We start from the raw sequence: 20,456 nt of genomic DNA, 5'->3' as shown, positions 1-20,456 counted from the left end.
TGAGATACTTCAAATGTCTAAATTATGTGTTATATATTTTTTTGTTTTTAACGTCTTCTTAATTAACTTTAGGGAAAACCATTCAATCAAAACTTAAGTATATCCTTTGTGTAGGATGATGATGTGTATATTTTTATCATTTATCCTCTTTGTGTTGTACTCTTGAGAACATGTCATATAGTTTAAGAAATAACAAATTAGGTAAAATAAATATGGTAGTTCGTAGCCTTTATCCTCAGTGTTTGTTTTGTTTATCATGTGTAGGGTGATGATGTAAGAACAACATATATGTCGGAGATATCAAAGCATGAAATATGTGATGGAATATACGAGGGGGCATATCTTAATGATGATTTGTTATGCCTAGAACATAGTCACATGTCTTCTCAGCGTCTCTCCACCGGAGGATGTTGATACAAGGCATGTGTTTTTGTTTACTTTGCAATATTCCTTTTCCTTCGTTCCAACTTTTTTTGAGTTTGATGATAGAAGACTTGCATCTAACTTTTGTCTGAAACATTATCTTCTATAAGATGAAAGAATAATTAGAATTTTCTTTTCATTCTCAACCTCTATGACAAGAAAGACTGAGGCTTCGATTCTACATAGTGAGAATTTTTAAAATCCTTGTAATATAATTAATATTATTAAATGGGTGAAAATGAAAATAATTTTTATTTACTAAAGAATTTAATTTTTGTATTATAGTAATGGTACTAATCTTTCAAAAATAACTTAATTGTTTATAATATAAATTAGAGTGAGATTTAGGAAGATAATAATTAATAATATACCATAAATTTATTAGATATGCATAGATGATAGATTGTGTTTGTATAAATCAGTTTTAGTCAAAAATAACATTTTCTAATGACATATGATATGGATATAATAAAAAATACCATTCCTTTAATAATATAGTAGAAATGTTTAGTTAGACTAGTAATGATTAAAAAAAATATGAAAGAAAAGATAAATTTTTTCCCAAGTGAAAAGATAATTTTGTAAATTAATTTGAGACCTATTACCACAGTAAGAGAGAAATGTCCCAGTTTATGGTCCCTGTCAAAGCTACTTCCAAAGTTTTTAATATAATTATACTATTTAGGAGATAATAATTAATAATTTACCATAAATATATTAGATATGCATAGATGATAGATTGTGTTCGTATAAATTAGTTTTGGGCAAAGATAACATTTTCTAATGACATATGATGTATATATAATAAAATTTACCATTCCTTTAATAATATAGTAGAAATGTTTTGTTAGATTAGTAATGATTAAAAAATATGAATGAAAAGATAATTTTGTAAATTAACAAACAAACAAACAAAGAGGATAAACAATATTTTGTTAGATTAGTAATGATTTTTTTGTAGATGTTGTGCACACACATGATGGTTTGAGGTATGCAAGTGCTCCCAATAGTGTATAAAGACGAAACAAATTTACATTAAGCAAAAGAGGTTTAGGTGGCAAGATTGTTTCGGAACGCTTTAAAATCTTGTGAAGGTAGCGGTTTCGATTCCACCTAGTGTCCATTACTATAGGCATTCTGCCTTTGGATAATTTATTTTTGCTATGTTTTTAGATTAGTAACAGATAATTTTTTTTTGGAAATGTTTAGCAAATTTTGAAAACCCTAAAACTCAATTTCGCGACTCTTGTTAAAGAAACTCTTCCTCTCTATAATTTTCGAACTTCGTACCTAAGCTTTTCTCGAGAATCTCAAAACCATGGCGAATTGTGCACCGAATCTGGAATGTCGTATGTACGAATCCAAATACCCGGAGGTAGACATGGCGGTGATGATTCAGGTGAAGAACATCGCCGACATGGGAGCTTACGTCTCTCTCCTTGAGTACAACGACATCGAAGGAATGATCCTCTTCTCTGAGCTCTCTCGTCGTCGGATTCGTAGTATCAGTAGCTTAATCAAGGTCGGTCGCATCGAGCCTGTTATGGTCCTTCGTGTCGATAACGAGAGAGGTTATATCGATCTTAGTAAGCGTAGGGTTAGTGAAGAGGACATACAGACTTGTGAGGAGAGGTATAATAAGAGCAAGCTTGTTCACTCTATCATGCGTCATGTTGCCGAGACTGTTGGTGTCGATTTGGAGGTATTGATTTTGATTTTTAGCGACTCTTCTCGATCAATGAGTCTCGGTTTTGTTTACTTGACTTGGAATGGTAAGCTGAACTCGTTAGTTCTTGGATTTTAGTTAGGATGACTTTGATGAAGATTAAGATTATAGGAATTGGTGTTTCCAATTATTTCTTCTAGCCAATATGTTCTGGAGATGACTACAAATCAAATTTTCGCCATTGTTGATGTGATAAACTGATAATGTTAAAGCTTACACTATGGCCATGAGATCAATTTCTGTAAAGTTTCAATCTAGTGGTCGCTTTCAATGTTCTAGCTTGATCTGTATCATGTTGTTTTCTTCTTGAATTGAAATAAGGTCCAGTTATGCGTATCCTTTTCCACTTTTCTCTTTTGGTTTCCAATTTGTGAGAAAGAATCTTCGTTTTTTTGTAGGAGCTATACGTAAACATCGGCTGGCCATTGTATAAGAAGCATGGACATGCTTTTGAGGTAATAGTTTCAAAGCTTTTGTTAACTAAACGGCTCGTTATTGCTGATATGAACTGTTGTGATAGTGTGTACTTTGGACTCTGTTTTTTTTAGGCTTTCAAAATTGTTGTCACTGATCCTGATTCAGTTTTCAATGCTCTTACCCGAGAAGTTAAAGAAACAGGACCTGATGGTGTGGAGGTAACACTATATACCTTAAATAACCTTCCTTATCATTGAGTTAGTTTGATCCATGGAGACTTATCCTATCTTTTTTAAAGGTGACCAAAGTTGTTCCAGCTGTGACTGAAGAGCTGAAAGATGCGTTTGTGAAGAACATTAAGAGGAGAATGACACCACAACCAATGGAGACTTATCCTTATCATTGAGTTAGTTTGATCCATGGAGACTTATCCTATCTTTTTAAAAGGTGACCAAAGTTGTTCCAGCTGTGACTGAAGAGCTGAAAGATGCGTTTGTGAAGAACATTAAGAGGAGAATGACACCACAACCAATGAAGATCCGTGCTGATATCGAATTGAAGTGTTTTCAGTTTGATGGAGTTCTACACATCAAGGTCAGTCTTTTCTATTTCTTATCTGTTTTTTTTTTTAAGATGAGTTTTCTACTTGCTAGCATAAGTTGTCTGGCGATAATAATAGTATGATTTTTCAGGAAGCCATGAAGAAGGCAGAGGCTAAAGGTAGTGATGATTGTCCTGTCAAAATCAAGCTTGTTGCACCACCATTGTATGTACTTACAACGCAAACCCTTGACAAGGTATGTTTATGTTGTTGGGTTTGTCCCTTGTTTAAAAGTGGAAAAGGGTTTAAAATACATTAAGGTTTACACTGTAATATCACCATAAATCCTTACACATATTTATTCAACTCTTCGTGCAACCATCACGAATAACTGCAGTTCAGTATGAGTTTTACAACCTGATGTTTCAGTAAAAGTCTTGGTCACTCTGACACTTTCTTTATCTGATTGAGTAGGAAAAAGGAATAGTGACTCTGAATAAAGCAATTAAAGCATGCATTACTGCAATAGAGAAACAAAAGGGGAAACTTGTTGTTAAAGAAGGTGCTCGTGCGGTATGTCTTACATCCTTTTTCTGTGACAAGCCGACTGATTGTACTACTTCAATCACTCATTTTCTTTGGTCAATGACCTTAATGTGCTACAACATTTGTAGGTGAGTGAACGCGATGATAAATTGCTTGCTGAGCACATGGCTAAGCTTAGAATGGATAATGAAGAACTCAGTGGAGATGAGGGAAGCGAAGATGAAGAAGAAGACACTGGAATGGGAGAAGTCGATATCAATGGATGTAGCGGGATAATTGAATGAACAAAAGCAAAAGCATTGTAACTGCGGTTTCTGCTTTAGATCCTACAATTTTGTTTCCTTTTGAGCAAAAACAGTTTTTTTCTTTGACCTTGAACATGCTTAGTAGTACAAGCATCTATTATACAAGACAAGTGTTTCCTATTTGATTTCACAATGGTTATGATAAGCGGCTCAATGTGTTATCTTCTGAGGATGAAGACGAAGTGCAAGAATCAGATGAACTGTCTTGGGCAATCTCTCCATTGGCTGCAACGATTGTGTGGGAATAACAGCTGCATTCATCGATGTAGCTAAGCCTCTGTCTTGTGCTCGCTTCACCGGCCAAGACATTGTGATCTTCAACCTCCATCCAACCCTCTGAGTCTTGTCTGTTGAAAACTTGGGTCAAAGCCTCTCCATCTGAATGTGTCTCATTCAAGGCGTGTGAAACATTGGTCACGAGCATATATGTATTCTTGTCGTTTGTTAACCCTCTAAGAGTAGAAGTGATCACCGTGAGAGGATATGTTCGCTGGTGCACGACTCGGTTCACTGGTTTACCCGATTCAGAAGTCACCTCCACTATCCGTTTGGTCTTCACCCTCTGCTCAACCCTCTTGTATGTTCCGTTTCCCTCGAACCTCACCAAGCTGCCAACCTTGAACATGCTCTTGACCACGGTGGTCAGATTATCTTTACTTGATCTAACCCAGCCATCATATTCACTATGTACCTCTGCTTCAACCCTAAACGACCCATCGAGCTGTTCAAACTCTTCTTGTCTCACCATGTGACGACTTGGGCTATCGTAGAATCTAGACCCAGCTTCAACATTCGAAGACCCGTGATCTAACCAGAGATGCAAATTAGCGTCCACAAGCCAGTACGATATCCCATCACTGACCCCAAGTGCAAACTCATGAGACTTTCCATCTAAAAGCAAACTTAGAAATGGCGTCAAGTCCCTCTGAAGGATGAGAACCAACTATGTAGCATCTACATTGAGAATTCAAGTCGTCATAGGAAGGTAGATTGAATGCACCGATTGCAACAACTGGTTCCCAGAACAAGGGATTGATTCCACCTGTAAAGATCACCGGGAATGGCACCTCGGATCCCACATATCTCCCATCTATCTTAACAAAAACTTCCCGGCATGCACCATTGCCACGCCCTGTTGCTAGATTGTTTGTTCTGATGTAAGAGTTTGGCGGGTTTGATTACCAGAACTCATCGTCTCCATGGAACGATACATATAGTTCCAGCACAATCTGACGAGTGTTGGACGGAATTTGAATTCGTTTTGAGTAAGTTTCTGCAGGGTTGTCGATCATAAACCAGAACCCTCTTAAAGGAAGTAAAGCAAACACAATTCCCTGAATGATTCGTGATCTTATTCAATCAACTGAAATTGGCTTTTATAATAGCCTTACAACGTTCACACGAACTCAAACCGAGTGAAATACGGAAACAAAAAAACTGAAACAAACTTAAACGTGAAACGTGAAAGACTCCATCAACTCCTACAAACAAGCTAAGACTTGTTAAGCGATTGACTTATTCAAAACAAATTCAAAACCAACAAATTCCTCCCCTTAAACTGAAAAGCTTGCTTCAGTTTAATTCTCCAAGCGTCGAACTCCCATCATCTCCCTAAGCTTCTCGAACTGATCCTGCTTGATCGGTTTGGTCAAGATATCAGCCACCTGATCATTCGTTCCACAAAACAGCAACCTCATAGCTCCCTCATTCACCAAATCACGAATGTAATGATACCTTACATCAATGTGCTTCGTCTTCCTATGCATAACCGGATTCTTGGACAGCTTGATTGTAGAACTGTTGTCACACATTATATCAACACACTCACAGTTTTCAACACCCAACTCTTTCAAGATTCCCTTCAACCAAACACTGTGACACGCCGAGGAAGTAGCTGCAACATATTCTGCTTCTGTAGACGAGAGAGTGACAATGTCCTGTTTGCGTGAACTCCAACATATCGCTGCACCATTAATTAGAAACACATACCCAGAAGTGCTCTTCCTACCATGTCGATCCCTTGCATAATCACTGTCGGTGAATCCCAGCAGATTTAGAACCGACGCTCTTTTGTAGAAAACTCCGAAATCCAGAGTTCCACTTAAATACCTTAGTACCCGCTTAGCAACCACCATATGTTCTTCCTTGGGATCAGCCAAAAAACGAGAAAGCAAACACACTACAAACATCAAGTCAGGACGTGTTACCGTAAGGTACATTAGACAACCCACAAGCTGCTTGTAGACTGTTGCTTTTGCTCCCTGAATGCCTTCTTTCTCAAGATCAGTGCCTGGAACAATCGGAATCCTAACAGAGTTGCAGTTCTCCATCTTAAACCTCTCCAGAACCTCTTAAGCATACTTCTTCTGACAGATATGTATTCCATTGTCACTCTGATGAACTTCAACTCCAAGGAAAAACTTCATTTTCCCCATGTCTGTCATCTCAAACTCCTTTTGCATTGATGACTTAAACTCTGCACACATCACCTCATCATTTCTTGTGAATAATAAATCATCAACATAGAGACTCACCACCAACATCTTGTTCTCAGATTTCTTCAGGAACAAAGTGTGATCATAGTTGCTTTTCTGAAATCCTTCCTTCTTGAAGTAGCTCTCAATCCTGCTGAACCATGCTCTTGGTGCTTGTTTTAAGCCATAGAGTGCTTTATTCAACCGATAGACTTTGTCTTCCTCCCCTACTTTGACAAACCCTTCAGGTTGATCAACATAAACTTCCTCCTTTAACTCTCCATACAGAAAAGCGCTTTTCACATCTAGTTGATAAACATTCCAACCTTGTTGAGCTGCAACTGCCAACAGACTTCTGATGGTGTCCCATCTTGCAACAGGAGCATAAACCTCAGTGTAATCTATGCCTTCTCTTTGTGAGTACCCTTTTGCAACTAGGCGAGCTTTGCATTTTTCTACTCTTCCTTCTTCATTCAGCTTCGTCTTGTAGACCCATTTTACACCAATCTTCTTTGCTTGTGGTGGCAACTGTACAAGCTCCCAGGTGTGGTTCTTTTCGATAGACTGAATCTCCACTTCCATAGCATTTTTCCATTTTTCTTCTTTTGCGGCATCATAGAAGTGTATTGGATCTTCATTGGAGATATATAATGCAAAGTATCCCATATCTTCGTCACCTTCCTCCTCTATCTCCTCACCACTCACAAAGTCACTCATCCAAGCAGGTTCCTTTCTCACCCTTTTAGAGTTTTCTACAATTGCAGGCTCTTGAGTCGTCTCAACTCTCTGTGCCTCTGTTTCCACTGCAACCTCTCCTTGTGCCTCTGCAGTTTCAGTACCCGCAACTTGCTCAGCAGTTTGTTCAGCATCATCATTCTCTTCTGCATCAGTTTCTTCTCCCCCATCGTCGCTAGCATTTTCTCCATCTTCTCCCCAAACAAGAACATGCTGCTCTGTTGTGCTTAAGTTCCAGTCCCATGTAGCATCTTCTTCGAAAATGACATCTCTGCTAACGGTAATCTTCTTTGTGACTGGATTGTATAAGCGATATGCTTTGGATTCATCACTCACTCCAAGTAGAATACATCGATGACTGCGATCATCAAGTTTTATACGTCTCTGTTCTGGAATGTGAACATGACCAACTGACCCAAAAACTCTGAAGTAATCAACTTTCGGTTTGATTCCCGACCATCTCTCTTCAGGCACCATGTCTTTGACTGACTTTGTGAAGCTTCTATTCAACACATGAGCAGTCCACCTAGCTGCTTCTGGCCAGAAAAATCTTGGCATCTCCTTCTCAGACAACAAACAACGAACCATGTTCATGATTGTTCTGTTTCTTCTCTCTGCCACACCGTTTTGTTGCGGCGTGTATGCAGCTGTCAACTGTCGTTTGATGCCATTCTCACTGCAGAACTTGTTGAAGATGTCTGAGGTGAACTCACCTCCTCTATCTGTGCGCAACCCTCGGATAACAGTCTTGGCCTCCTTTTCTACTGAACTTTTAAAAACTTTGAAAGTTTCAAAAGTTTCTGCTTTCTCAACAAGGAAATATATCCAGGTTTTCCGAGAATAATCATCAACAAGGACCAGTAAGTAGCGTTTACCTCCTTGAGAGATTGGAGTGATTGGCCCACAAAGGTCTGCATGAATCAGCTCCAACTTCTCAGATGCTCTCCATTTGCTTTTCTTTGGGAATTTTCCTCTTTGTTGCTTTCCCACATTGCATACAGTACACACCTTGGATTCATTTTCCCACATTGCATACAGTACACACCTTGGATTCATCTTTGAGGATGGGTAGACCCTTCACCAGCTCCTTCCTCTGCATTAGTTGTATAGACACATTGTTTAAGTGTCCAAACCTCCTATGCCAGAGAGTTCCCAAGTCTTCTCCTTCTATCTTGAGACAGTTTGAGATGATTGGTTTCTTCACAGCTTTTACCAAGAACATGCGGTTTTTAGTCATTCGTGTCTCCACGATCAGACCTCTTTGAGCATGATATATCCTACACACTCCATCTTCAATGATGATTGCTAGTTGCTTTTCTTGTAGTTGACCAATGCTCAGCAGGTTGTTGGTAAGATTTGGCACATAGTAGACATCACTCACCACTTGCAAAATTCCTTCCACACTGATTCGAATGCTTCCTTTGCCTTCCACACTCAATTTTGATCCATTTCCCAGCCTGACCGAGTGATTGAAGCTTTCATCTAGATCAGTGAACCACGAATTTTCTCCGGTCATGTGGTTTGAGCATCCGGAATCAAGAAACCATAGACCATGATCTTCCACGCTTCTTATATCTGCATGCGCCATGAGAAAGTAACTCCTCTTCTTCATCAAACTCCACAAAGTTTGCTCCCTTCTCAAGACTTGTGCACTCAAACTGGTAATGACCAATTTTTCCACACCGGAAACACTTGATGGCCGATCTGTTTACAAACGATCTGCCCCTTCCTCGTCCTCTCGAGCTGCTGCCTCCTCTATGAGGATTCCAGTTTCCTCTGCCACGAGCATTCCTTGGCTCGTTCTCCACCTGCAGGACTTGTTCTTCACCTCTCTTCTCAATCACCTTGCGTTCATGAATCTGCAGAGACGCCTGCAATTCATCCACTGTGAGACAATCAATGTCCTTGGATTCTTCAATGGAGCAAACAACATAGTTGAAATTGTTTGTGAGACTCCGGAGGATTTTTTCAACAATTTTGACATCCTCCAAGCTCTCTCCACAGTTGCTCATATCATTGGTAGTCTCCATGACTCTTGCAAAATAGCTTGTCACACTCTCTCCATTCTTCATCTCCAGTGTTTCGAATGTTTTTCTCAACCTCTGCAATTGAGCCCGCTTCACTCTAGCACTCCCTTGATGCTTAACCTTCATTGAATCCCACAACTGTTTTGCCGTCTCTTTCTGTGTGATCGTCTTCAAGGTGGTTTTGTCGATCGATTGAAACAGATAGTTTTTGGCCTTGAGATCTTTGAGGGTTGCCTCATCAAGCGCCTTCTGTTGTGCTGGAGTGGGGTTCTCAATGCTCCTCAGATGTTCGAAACCTGGATTGCCAGTACTCCTTGGATCGAAGAAGATTCTCCATGATTAAGCTCCAATGGTCGTAGTCTCCATCAAATTTAGGAACAGCAGGTGTGGTGAAGTTTCCTGAATCTCCCATCTCTCTTTAGTGTCTTTCCTCTCAAACACTCACAATACGTATTTGCTCTAATACCAGATAAAGGAAGTAAAGCAAACACAATTCCCTGAATGATTCGTGATCTTATTCAATCAACTGAAATTGGCTTTTATAATAGCCTTACAACGTTCACACGAACTCAAACCGAGTGAAATACGGAAACAGAAAAACTGAAACAAACTTAAACGTGAAATGTGAAAGACTCCATCAACTCCTACAAACAAGCTAAGACTTGTTAAGCGATTGACTTATTCAAAACAAATTCAAAACCAACACCTCTGCTCCCTTCGTCACATACCGGTATTATCAAATCCGCAGGGGTTTGGTCACTTCCCTATGATTCCACAAACCCTAATCTGCTATCAACTTTCAAATTTGACGCAATAGGATTGAATTCGTAGAAGATGAGAGTGACATTGATATGATAGATGCCTGTGTAAACATCGTTGACTATATTCTCGAGCATCATCGTGACATTTAAATCGGCTCTCGTAAAGAGCGAGGAGTACCTAGAGACGTCCTTCCGAACATTCCAGAAGATTCCGGATGGACTCGGCTCCGCCGTACTGGTGCGGAGTAGCTCCACTCCACCGAGCCATAAGCCGGAGATACGGTCGTACTGATCGCCACTCGAGGCGGCGCGTAGGTCAAGTACAACATAAGACCACGGCGGCGATGTAGAGCCGGAAGGTGGAGTGTATGGAGCAGTAAAAGGAGGTCCGTTGATGGTGTTGGCGAATGAGTGGCGGAGGAGGACGTGAGAGCAAGCCGGAGTTAGGTGGTCGGTGAAAACTTGTGGAATTCCTCCTCTGTTTACATTATACGTACAAGGCTTATATAGCCAAAATAGTTACACAAATAGAGGAGAGGATCGAGGTGAGGTTCCACACAATCTGGAACAATATTAACAACTTAAACAATTTCCTAGATACGTGTAACAAAATATATATATGTCTTTCACCCTCCCGCAGTCACATCGTCGGAAGAACGGTGAGGCTAGTGCGAAACTCATTGTGAAGTGAACTCGGTAGGCCTTTTGTGAAAATATCTGCATATTGGAGTGAAGTAGGTACGTGCAGAACCTTGACCTCGCCGATAGCTACCTTGTCTCGGACGAAATGTATGTCGAGCTCGACATGCTTTGTTCGTTGGTGCCGTACTGGGTTAGTTGAGAGGTAGACGGACCCGATATTATCACAGTAAACGACAGAGGCATGTTGAATTGGTCGGTGGAGCTCTAGCAGAAGATTCCGTATCCAAGTGAGCTCGGCAACAGTGTTGGCGACGCCTTTGTACTCTGCCTCCGAACTGGAACGAGACGGCGTTGGCTGTCGTTTGGCGGACCAAGACACAAGATTCGGACCTAGAAAGACACAGTAACCGGAAGTAGAACGACGGGTGTCTGGACAGCCTGCCCAGTCGGCATCGGAGTAAGCTGTAAGTGTATCTATTTGACCTCGGACCATCTGTATTCCATAATTGACTGTCCCTTTTAGATATCGGAGAATACGTTTGAGTGCAACGAGATGTGGTTGTCGTGGAGTGTGCATACAGAGGCAAATCTGATGAACTGCATAAGAAATATCTGGCCTTGTCAAAGTTAGATATTGGAGAGCTCCGGCAAGTTGGCGATAAGATGTTGGATCAGCGAGTGGGTCACCGTCGTCGATGGAGAGTTTTGACTTGAGGTCCACTGGAGTGGCCAGAGGTTTGCAGGCGGACATTCCAGCTCTAGCAAGTATGTCCTGCGCATAAACTGATTGTGATAAAAAGAGACCCCTTTTGTTGTACTCTGCGTTTATGCCAAGAAAGTGACGCAGTTTGCCCATGTCTGTCATCGGGAATTCTGATTTGAGCTTGGCAATGACACGTTGCAGTAATGTTGTTGTTGAGGCTGTGAGAAGGATGTCATCGACATATAAGAGCAGATAGGAGAAGTCACGTCCTTTCCTGAAAATAAACAAAGACGGATCTGCTCTGCTTTGAACAAAGCCCATGAGTTTCAAGAAAGACGTAAATCGAGCATTCCAAGCTCTAGGAGCTTGTTTAAGGCCATATATTGCTTTGTTCAATTTGCAAACATGATTTGGATAGTTAGGATCAACAAACCCCGGTGGTTGATGCATATAGACAGTCTCTTCTAGATCCCCTTGTAAAAACGCGTTTTTAACATCTAATTGATGTATTGGCCATGCCAAACCAACATCCACATTAAGAACCACACGAATTGTAGCAGGCTTAACGACCGGACTAAATGTTTCTGTGTAGTCGACACCCTCTTGTTGAGACTTTCCATTAGCAACCAATCTCGCTTTATGACGTGACAAAACACCATTCTCATCGTACTTGTGTTTAAATAACCACATAGATCGAACAATATTAACATTAGGCGGACGAGGAACTAAGTTCCAACTCTTAGTTTTAATCATAGCACCATGTTCATCTGTCATTGCGGGATGCCAGTTAGGGTCTGAGAGAGCAGAGAGATGGCTTTTTGGTATTGGGGATTTGGTTTTGTGAAGAAGAGCGTTGGTTTTGGCAAGAAGTGATATCATCTGTCTGGGTTTGGTGATACCAGATTTGGATCTAGTTTGAATGGTAGAGGGAACACGAAAGATTGGGTCAGGACGAGGAGGGCGTGTTGGGACTGTAAGTGGTGGGAGTTGCGGTGGTGAAGAGAATGGGGCTTGCAAGATGGATTTAAAGAGCGGTGATGGTTCAGGTGAGTCTAGAAAAGAATACGTTTCTTTTGGTGCAGAAAGGTTTGCAGCGGGAAATTTCTCTTCGTCAAAGAAAACATGATGCGAGATGATTATACGATTGGTTTTCAAATCCATACAGCGGTATCCTCTATGTTGGGTTGGATAGCCAAGGAACAAACACGGAGTTGTGCGTGGGGACAACTTAGGCAGAGTAGAGTGATTCAGGTTCGGGAAACATAAGCATCCAAAAACTCTGAGATGCTCATAGGCTGGGCGTTTGTTATAAAGCAAAGTGAAGGGAATTTGATTGGAAATGGCTTTTGATGGTGTGATGTTGAGGATATGAGCCGCTGTATGTAGAGCTTCGACCCAAAATGATGGTGAGAGTCGAGCTTGGAACAGGAGAGTTCGAACGGTGTTGTTAATGGTTCGAATCATCCTCTCTGAACGGCCATTTTGCTGGGAAGTGTGTGGACAGGAAAAACGGAAATGTATACCTTTAGAGCCAAAATAGTTGTGAAAATCTTTGTTGTTATATTCCCCCCCATTATCACACTGGAAATTTTTGATGGAAGTGTGAAATTGATTTTCAACTAGATTTGAAAAATGAAGGAACTTTGAAAACATGTCACTCTTACGACGAAGGGGATAAACCCATAGATGGTGAGTGAATTGATCAAGAAACAACACATAATAACGAAGACCACTCACGCTAGGGATGGGAGATGTCCATATGTCCGAATGGACTATGTCAAAGGGTTGAGTAACCAAAGTTTCAGAATCAACAAACGGAAGCTTTATTGATTTTCCCAAAAAACAAGGTTCGCAAGAAGATGAAAGTTTCCCTTTATTACATAACATAGGATTCAATTGAAAAATAGAAGAAAGAGAAGCATTATTTGTGTGACCTAAGCGTTTGTGCCATAGATCGGGGGTTGTAGCCAAAAGAGCTGTGGAAGCTACCGGCCTTTTATTGATTGTGGAAGGAAGAGAGTAGAGATCGCCGGAGCTATCACTTCGGAGCATTGGTGTCCGTGTTTGAAGGTCCTTAACAGTAAAACCAAAAGGATCAAAATCAACAGAACACCAATTGTCTTTAGTGAATTTGCGAACAGAGATTAGATTCTTAACAATTTTAGGAGTGACTAGGACATTGTTAAGAGATAGGGATTTGGTGTTTGTTTGAATTGAAGATGAACCTATGGCTGAGACAGGGATGGAGGAACCGTTACCCACAATGACAGATTGACTGGTGTTATGTTTAAAAGTAGAGTGGAGCGTACCTGCATCTGCGGCTAGATGTGCCGTGGCGCCGGAATCCATGTACCAGTCCGTAGAAGAAGGATCGGCGATGGCTTCAGAGGTGTGAGCTTGCAACGGAAATTCAACGAGGTTGGCCTGCTGTGGTGGAGCAGGAAATGAGCGCGGAGCTGGTGGCCACTGCGGGTATTGAGGCATCCAGTACGGAGGTGGTGGTGGCCAAAACGGTGGTCCATTCCAGGGATTGCGATTGTAGGAGGAATGTCCTCTGTTTCCTCTGTTGTTGCCTCTTCCTCCTCTGCGATTTCCTCTGTGACCGCCGTTGCGGTTGCGAAAGTGTGGATTCTGCACTGGTGTGGTCGTGGCAGTGAGTGCAGTCGAGGACGAGGAGGTGTCTGAGTGTGAAGCAGTGACACGAGTACTCTTCTTGAGTCTGGTCTCTTCCCACTCAAGCATCGATTTGGCAGACTCATAAGAAGGAAAAGGATCTTTGTGTTTGATAACGTTAATGATGTTATCAAACTTGTCGTTAAGACCATTTATGATGTACATAACGAGAGTCCGGTCGGTGACTTGTGTACCAACATTGGTTAGAAGAGTTGCCGTTGATTTCATCTTCCGACAATAGTCACGAACAGTCATGTCGCCGATCTCCATTGTGCGGAGTTCGTTGTCGAGTTGAATGGCTCTCGCATCTTTGTTGTTGCGGAATTGAGCCTCCACACGATTCCAGACGTCACGAGCAGTACCACCGGTCTGGAAGGAGGAGCGAAACAGTGGTGGCGCCATGGTGCTGTAAAGCCAAAGCTTCACCAGACCGTCACGTTTCAACCAAGCATCGTCGTTGGCATTGGCAGGACGGAGAGAACCATCCAAATGACCGGAGACGTCGAAAGCCATGCAGTGTGTGAGAAGAAGCTCACGCCAGGCATCATAGTTGTGCTCATCTTCATCAAGGAGCACAGGTATTTGATTTTTGATGTTTGTAACACCAAAACAGCGTTCATTAGAGCTGTTAGGAGCAGCCATTAATGGCGAAAAGAAAGAAACAGATAAAGGAAAGAGAGAGAGAGAAAAGAAATGAAAGAGAATCAAAGTCCTAGATGCTCTGATACCATGAAAACTTGTGGAATTCCTCCTCTGTTTACATTATACGTACAAGGCTTATATAGCCAAAATAGTTACACAAATAGAGGAGAGGATCGAGGTGAGGTTCCACACAATCTGGAACAATATTAACAACTTAAACAATTTCCTAGATACGTGTAACAAAATATATATATGTCTTTCAGTCGGATGGTAGGGGCAGCCTGAGCTCTTTGTACTCCTGAGGCTCGTCCGGTGACCGGAGATAAGTCGAAGCAGATCTGAGAAATCGATCCGGCGAAGAAGGAAGAGAAACGGCAGTAGCAGTGAGAAAAGCAAGTGTGAAGAAGAACTTAACGGCGTCGTTTTGGTTGATCATAACTTCTGAATTTTTTTAATTGTCCGAGCTCTCGCCGATGGAGAGACTAGAGAGAGAGAGTGAAGGGGGCGTGAGCAAACATCAGAGCGTTTTAGTTTTTTAATCATCGACTACGTGTCGTCTTCACATCGCAAAATGGCAGGCAGTAGAAAGGAAATGTGAGACTGGGGAGAGAGTTTGATAGTGACAGTGTGGGGTCCACCTTGCTGCGCTAACGGAATTCGAAAGTTTTTTTCTAGCGTCACTTGTGGTTCCTTATAATCTGTGTACGTGTCATTCTATGAGAGGGTTACTGGTGACACTTTCGTCACTGTCATTTATCTTTAGCCATTTATACTGGACATGTTCACTCTTCCTCTCTTCCCTTCTTAAGCTCTCATGGCGGCTTCATAAATCTCTATATTACAGACAACTTTACACAAAAAAAAAAAAAGCATAAAATTAACTCAGATTCAGCTTCTTCTCCACGCAAATATATGCTTCTCTCTTTCTTTTTTTTTCTTCTTCCTGGGTTTGGAGTTTCTTTTTTTCTGAAGTTGAATCATGTTTTATTCTCATCAGCTTTTAGCTCGAAAAGCTCCGTTGGGTCAGATATGGTGAGTCAAATCCTCTTACTTAAAACTTTTTCCGATTTTTACATGATTTTGTAACCTCTGTTTCTGTATTGGTTTTTGAAATCGGCATGGGAACTTCTTCGTCCCGATCACGCACTTGTTACTGCTTTACGTCGCCACTGTGGTTTCTGTTGTTTGATCTCTCTGCGCGTTATCAATGAATTTTTAAATCTCTCCAACCTCTGTTTTTTTTTGTTTTTCTTCTTCTTAAGGATGGCCGCTACGTTGCACGCGAAGATCAATCGGAAGAAACTGGATAAGCTCGACATCATTCAAATCTGGTGAGCGGAGAGGAGATATTTGTTCGTCGTTTGTTTTTATTCTGTTTTGATTTCTGGGTGTTCCTGCCATGAAAGCTGAGTAAGTTGATTTTTCTATTTCTCTCACAGCGAAGAGATTTTGAATCCGTCAGTTCCGATGGCTCTTAGACTCTCCAGTATTCTTATGGGTATGCTTGGTTTATAGAAAATTTGTTCTTCTCATTCTGGGTTTGATTTGATCTTAATGTTTGTCTCTTTCGCTAGGTGGAGTTGTGATCGTTTATGAGAGGAAAGTGAAGCTCCTATTTGGTAAATTTCTGATTCATCTTAAATTTTTTTTTTATTTTGAAACTTCGAGATTATAATGTGTCCCCTCTCCTCTTTTGGAAACTGATGAGTCATTTTTGTTTTTCTGGGTTTTCTTTTTCTCCGTTAAATTTTTTCAGATGATGTTAATCGCCTTGTGGTAATCAATATCTTCTCCGATCCTCATTCATTTTTCTTTTTTTTTTTCATGTCAAAATCATATTCCCGTACTTGGGTTTCTGGGTTCTCTGTCTCACATGTGTTTGTTTATCTTTCTCAGGTTGAAATTAATGGAGCTTGGCGCACAAAAGCTGTTCCGGATCCCACTTTACTACCTAAAGGAAGAACCCATGCAAGGTATTGTTACTACTATTTTCAAATCTTCCTTCACTGAAGGAGCTTCTCATGCAATTGATGGATTGTGAAGTAAAGTCCAAAATCAAAAGAACAATGTCGTGAGGAAGAGTAGTATTGATAGGCGTGATGGTTTTTGTTTGTTTGTTTATTTATTTGCAGGAAAGAGGCTGTCACATTGCCTGAGAACGAAGAAGCTGATTTTGGAGATTTCGAACAGAGTCGTAATGCTCCTAAATTTGGCAATTACATGGATTTTCAGCAGACTTATATCTCCATGGTAACCTATTCGATTCCTAGTCTCTCCCAGATTAGATTGGCTTATTTATTTCCGTTTATGTACAACTTGTGGATTAGATGGCTTAAAATTTCCAGCCGAAAACAATGTATAAGATATACAAGTGGAGGAAAGAAGTTGGCGCATAAAGGGCATCTAAGACTTGGTCCAACTCAAGCATGCGGTTTATGATTAGCCTCATTTTAGTCTGCATGTGAATGTTTCAAAGGAAAATCTTGTTGGAACTTGAAGCATATGAGCTCAAACCAAAATCATCTGAACATCGCTTAAGATTTAACGTGTAACCCTATGCGTTGTGGAAAAGGACAATGCACAAAAGATGCAACTGTTAATGTGAATTGATCATTTTGTAGTGTTCATCGCCTAGTAAACCAATGTGCATCTTTAGTTGAACTAATTCATTGCGTGGCTTTTATCTCTTTGCAGCGTTTGGATGAATCCAATGTTAACAATAACCCTGAGCCAGAAGATCTTGGACAGCAGTTTTATCAAGGTTTCTATCGTGAGCCATAACCTTCGTGAATAAACGACATGTTTATAACTTTATGCTAATACGCTCACCAATTTCTGTATCGTTCTCAGCTGATGCTGAGAATATCACACTCTTCGAGTATCATGGTTCATTCCAGACCAACAATGGAACATATGATCGTTTTGAAAGGTGAGATTTCAATCCAATAACTGTTGTCTTTGGTCTTTAATTCCCAGAGTTTAAACCTTCTCCAGTAACTGTTGAAGGTGGAAGTTTGTAGCGCTTCGCTATTTCTGTATTTTCTTTCATCCACCTTTCAGCAAAATTCTGGTGATGATTTGTTCTTTTCTATTCTGCGTTTTGATGGCATCTCAGATTTGACATCGAAGGAGATGATGAAACACAGATGAAATTCAATCCAAGAGAAGGCGCTGAAATACCTACAACTCTCATCCCATCACCACCTCGTCAGCAGGAGCAGGACATTCCCGAAGGTAGAGAGTTATGTCAGTCTTTTATTCTATAATCTTGACATTTGGTTATTGTATGGGGATATGAATTTTTGAGTCAAAGATGAAAGTGTTTTCTATCTTTAAATATGAAGCCAATAACAATGGCTTGGGCGAGTCTCCAGTATCATAATCATGTACAGTATCTAACCAGGGAATAACACTGAGCTTCATGAACAGAACAGAAAAAAATTACTGATCTCTAGCCATCTGCAGGAGTCAACCCCACAAGCCCCCAGCGCCAGGAGCATGGTAGGGACGAATTTGCTGAGCAGAGGGAGAAACAAAACATACGGGACAGAGAGGTATTTGCTGTTACTAGGAATACTTTCATCTAGTGAGAAAAGACATTGAATTGGGGTTTGTTCTGCATGCAGAAACAAGATAGACCACAGCCAGCAAAAAAAAGAACAAGAAAGACAGCTACTTTAGAAATGGATTATGAGCAGACTATTATCGCTGGTCATGTTTACCAGTCATGGCTCCAGGATACTTCTCACATTCTCTGTAGAGGGGAAAAGAGAAAGGTTCAGATGAGTGAACGCCTTGGCCTTTAATGTACTCAGGGTGCTCATGTTGGCCTTACATCTGGCATCTTTTTGTAGGTTCGAGGAACTATCCGGCCAGAAATGAAAATTTTCAAACGTGCGAATATGCCACCTACACAACTCCTCGAAAATCATGTGGATAGTTCTTACCCTCCTCAGCTTTACGAGCTTTGGACAAAGAGTACTCAAGTACTTAAAACCTCATCATCTGGTCTCTCTCTATCCATCACTGTTTCTTTTTATTTTAACCTTGTTGAAAGGGATCTGACATTTGGAAATGCCAATGCAGAAACTCGACTCCCTGATTTCTGCGGGGAACAGTCTCCAGGGTTTGTTGAGGAGAGAATGCAGAACCAGCATCAAACCAACCATGTAAGGCGCGGAAGCATATTCTTTCCTGAAAATTTAGTATCTATAAGAGAAAAACACAATTTCATATACTCTCTAACTGAGTGTGGATGTATGCAGCATCAAGGCAGTGACACAAGCTCCCAAAATCTTGGTAGTCCCGCAGAAAGACTCCGGACAATTTATACTGGGAAAGGTTCTTCAGTAGAAAGCATGATGGCTGGATCTCGAGCAAGCCCTGAAACTATTAACCGCCAGGCTGCTGATATTACTGTTACGCCATTCTATTCTGGTTAAAAGCTTCTCTATTTTATTCAGCCATAGCTTGGTATTGTGGACTATTTGTCGTGAGATATTTGATTTTCATGGGAATTACAGGAGACGACGTGAGATCCATGCCTAGCACACCATCCGCATGTGGAGCAGCTTCAATTAACAACATAGAGATCAGCTCTAGAAGGTTAAGAACACTTCTAGATTTCTGTGATACTAAATCCAATGGCAACTTACAAATAATTTTAGCATAGGAAGAGGATCATTAAAGTCTTTTTTCGCTTACCAAATCAGTCGCAGGTCCAATTTAAAAAGGCCAAATTCCTCACCAAGAAGAGGGCTCGAACCAGTAGCGGAAGAGAGACCGTGGGAGCACCATGAATATGACTTTGAGTTTTCGATTATACCTGAAAAGCGCTTCAGAGCCGATAGCGGTAGAAGTTTTAATTGTCTTTTGATCCTAAAACTTTCAAAAAACCATCTTACACACCTTAACTTGGCTTCTTCTTTTCTTCACAGAAATACTATTTGAAACTGGATCTACAGAGACTCAAAATCCAGCGTGCAATCAATCAGACGAGAAGATAACAGATAGCATCAAAAGGTAAGTGATTCAATATTAATTAATTGCCAAAACTACATACTGAGTGACAATGATGAAATGTATAAAATGAAACACAGTCATCTCAAGACACACTTTGAAACACCTGGAGCTCCTCAAGTGGAATCTCTTAACAAGCTCGCTGTTGGAATGGACAGAAACGCTGCAGCTAAACTCTTCTTCCAATCCTGTGGTACTAACTTCTTCACTTCAAATTACTTTCACGTATATGAGCAATACAACAATTCATAAAAAAAAAACTCACTATGAATATGCTTTATATTTCCAGTGTTAGCTACTCGGGGAGTCATCAAGGTGAACCAAACACAGCCTTATGGGGACATTCTCATTGCAAGAGGACCCAACATGTAAAGTTTGATTTCTAAATTAAAAAGAGGTTAGTGTGGACCATGTGTTCCCTAGTTGTTTTGCTATTCATAGAGAGAGTTCGTAGACTTCTAAATTATTGGTCCTTTGATTTAGAGCAACCGTTCTTTACCTCTGTTTGGTCCTTCTGTTATTGGTTATTACTTATTACTATTTCATACATTATCATCTTAGCTTTGTCCGAAACATCTGAAATTAATTATTATAAGGTTTTTTTACATATTCTACTATTTAGTATTTTACTCGCATATAATTCATTGTCTTCTTAGAAGATATGGAATAGAGAATAAGCAAACAATAATAGTTTAATATATACTCCGTTGACAAAGAAAATGGCAGTCACGTAATAAGCCGCAACTACCACCAATTTAATCTCCACAATTAGTCGCACTCACGTCTTATACAATTTGTCAATTTTCTCAGAAACACTAAACA

At 40.5% G+C, this 20,456-nt stretch overlaps 2 protein-coding genes, 1 long non-coding RNA gene and 2 pseudogenes across 5 annotated transcripts; 2 read left to right on the top strand and 3 right to left on the bottom strand.

Annotated features, from left to right (window-relative positions):
- The first annotated feature begins 1,636 nt into the window (after positions 1-1,636).
- Positions 1,637-4,100, top strand: LOC104708569 (eukaryotic translation initiation factor 2 subunit alpha-like). 2 transcript variants are annotated; one of them, XM_010425167.3, is made up of 7 exons: positions 1,637-2,125; positions 2,548-2,604; positions 2,698-2,784; positions 3,014-3,160; positions 3,259-3,363; positions 3,582-3,680; positions 3,782-4,100. In XM_010425167.3, the coding sequence occupies exons 1-7, from the start codon at positions 1,742-1,744 to the stop codon at positions 3,935-3,937; spliced, it is 1,035 nt and encodes a 344-aa protein (XP_010423469.1). In that variant the 5' UTR covers positions 1,637-1,741; the 3' UTR covers positions 3,938-4,100. The 2 variants fall into 2 exon arrangements, with proteins under 2 accessions (XP_010423469.1, XP_087318818.1); XM_087462692.1 differs by lacking the exons at positions 3,259-3,363; positions 3,582-3,680; positions 3,782-4,100 and having other exon boundaries at positions 2,865-3,160.
- On the bottom strand, positions 4,085-15,123 carry LOC104709928 (peptide-N4-(N-acetyl-beta-glucosaminyl)asparagine amidase A-like; annotated as a pseudogene).
- LOC147940543 (uncharacterized) lies at positions 8,703-9,606 on the bottom strand (annotated as a pseudogene).
- A 326-nt stretch (positions 15,124-15,449) lies between the features above and the next one.
- Positions 15,450-20,241, top strand: LOC104708567 (sister chromatid cohesion 1 protein 1). Of its 2 annotated transcripts, none has more exons than XM_010425164.2 (20): positions 15,450-15,647; positions 15,878-15,946; positions 16,055-16,113; positions 16,190-16,234; positions 16,372-16,391; positions 16,512-16,588; positions 16,748-16,865; positions 17,310-17,376; positions 17,466-17,544; positions 17,731-17,849; positions 18,081-18,169; positions 18,242-18,391; positions 18,470-18,623; positions 18,702-18,784; positions 18,881-19,052; positions 19,139-19,220; positions 19,328-19,467; positions 19,553-19,637; positions 19,715-19,827; positions 19,924-20,241. In XM_010425164.2, exons 1-20 carry the CDS (start codon positions 15,595-15,597, stop codon positions 20,004-20,006), a joined length of 1,857 nt encoding a protein of 618 aa, XP_010423466.2. In that variant the 5' UTR covers positions 15,450-15,594; the 3' UTR covers positions 20,007-20,241. The 2 variants fall into 2 exon arrangements, with proteins under 2 accessions (XP_010423466.2, XP_087318817.1); XM_087462691.1 differs by having other exon boundaries at positions 15,584-15,647; positions 16,748-17,216.
- LOC147940542 (uncharacterized) lies at positions 18,173-19,454 on the bottom strand. The gene is made up of 2 exons (XR_015564303.1): positions 19,320-19,454; positions 18,173-19,186 (listed from the first exon to the last, which is right to left on the bottom strand). It is a non-coding gene; the product is annotated as an uncharacterized LOC147940542 (long non-coding RNA).
- Positions 20,242-20,456: the final 215 nt, after the last annotated feature.

The sequence above is a fragment of the Camelina sativa genome, chromosome 8, assembly GCF_030686135.1.
Source record: "Camelina sativa cultivar CO46 ecotype springtype chromosome 8, ASM3068613v1".
NCBI lineage: Eukaryota > Viridiplantae > Streptophyta > Magnoliopsida > Brassicales > Brassicaceae > Camelina > Camelina sativa.
This window is presented reverse-complemented; position numbering and strand designations above follow the sequence as displayed.

Bases quoted from the DNA above. Each gene is read 5' to 3' on its own strand.
- LOC104708569 (XM_010425167.3), top strand. From the start codon at position 1,742: ATGGCGAATTGTGCACCGAATCTGGAATGTCGTATGTACGAATCCAAA. The intron at 2,785-3,013 runs GTAACACTATAT...TCTTTTTAAAAG, and splicing joins CAGGACCTGATGGTGTGGAG to GTGACCAAAGTTGTTCCAGC. The intron at 3,681-3,781 runs GTATGTCTTACA...CAACATTTGTAG, and splicing joins TTAAAGAAGGTGCTCGTGCG to GTGAGTGAACGCGATGATAA.
- LOC104708567 (XM_010425164.2), top strand. From the start codon at position 15,595: ATGTTTTATTCTCATCAGCTTTTAGCTCGAAAAGCTCCGTTGGGTCAG. The intron at 16,235-16,371 runs GTAAATTTCTGA...AAATTTTTTCAG, and splicing joins GAAAGTGAAGCTCCTATTTG to ATGATGTTAATCGCCTTGTG. The intron at 17,545-17,730 runs GTGAGATTTCAA...ATGGCATCTCAG, and splicing joins ACATATGATCGTTTTGAAAG to ATTTGACATCGAAGGAGATG.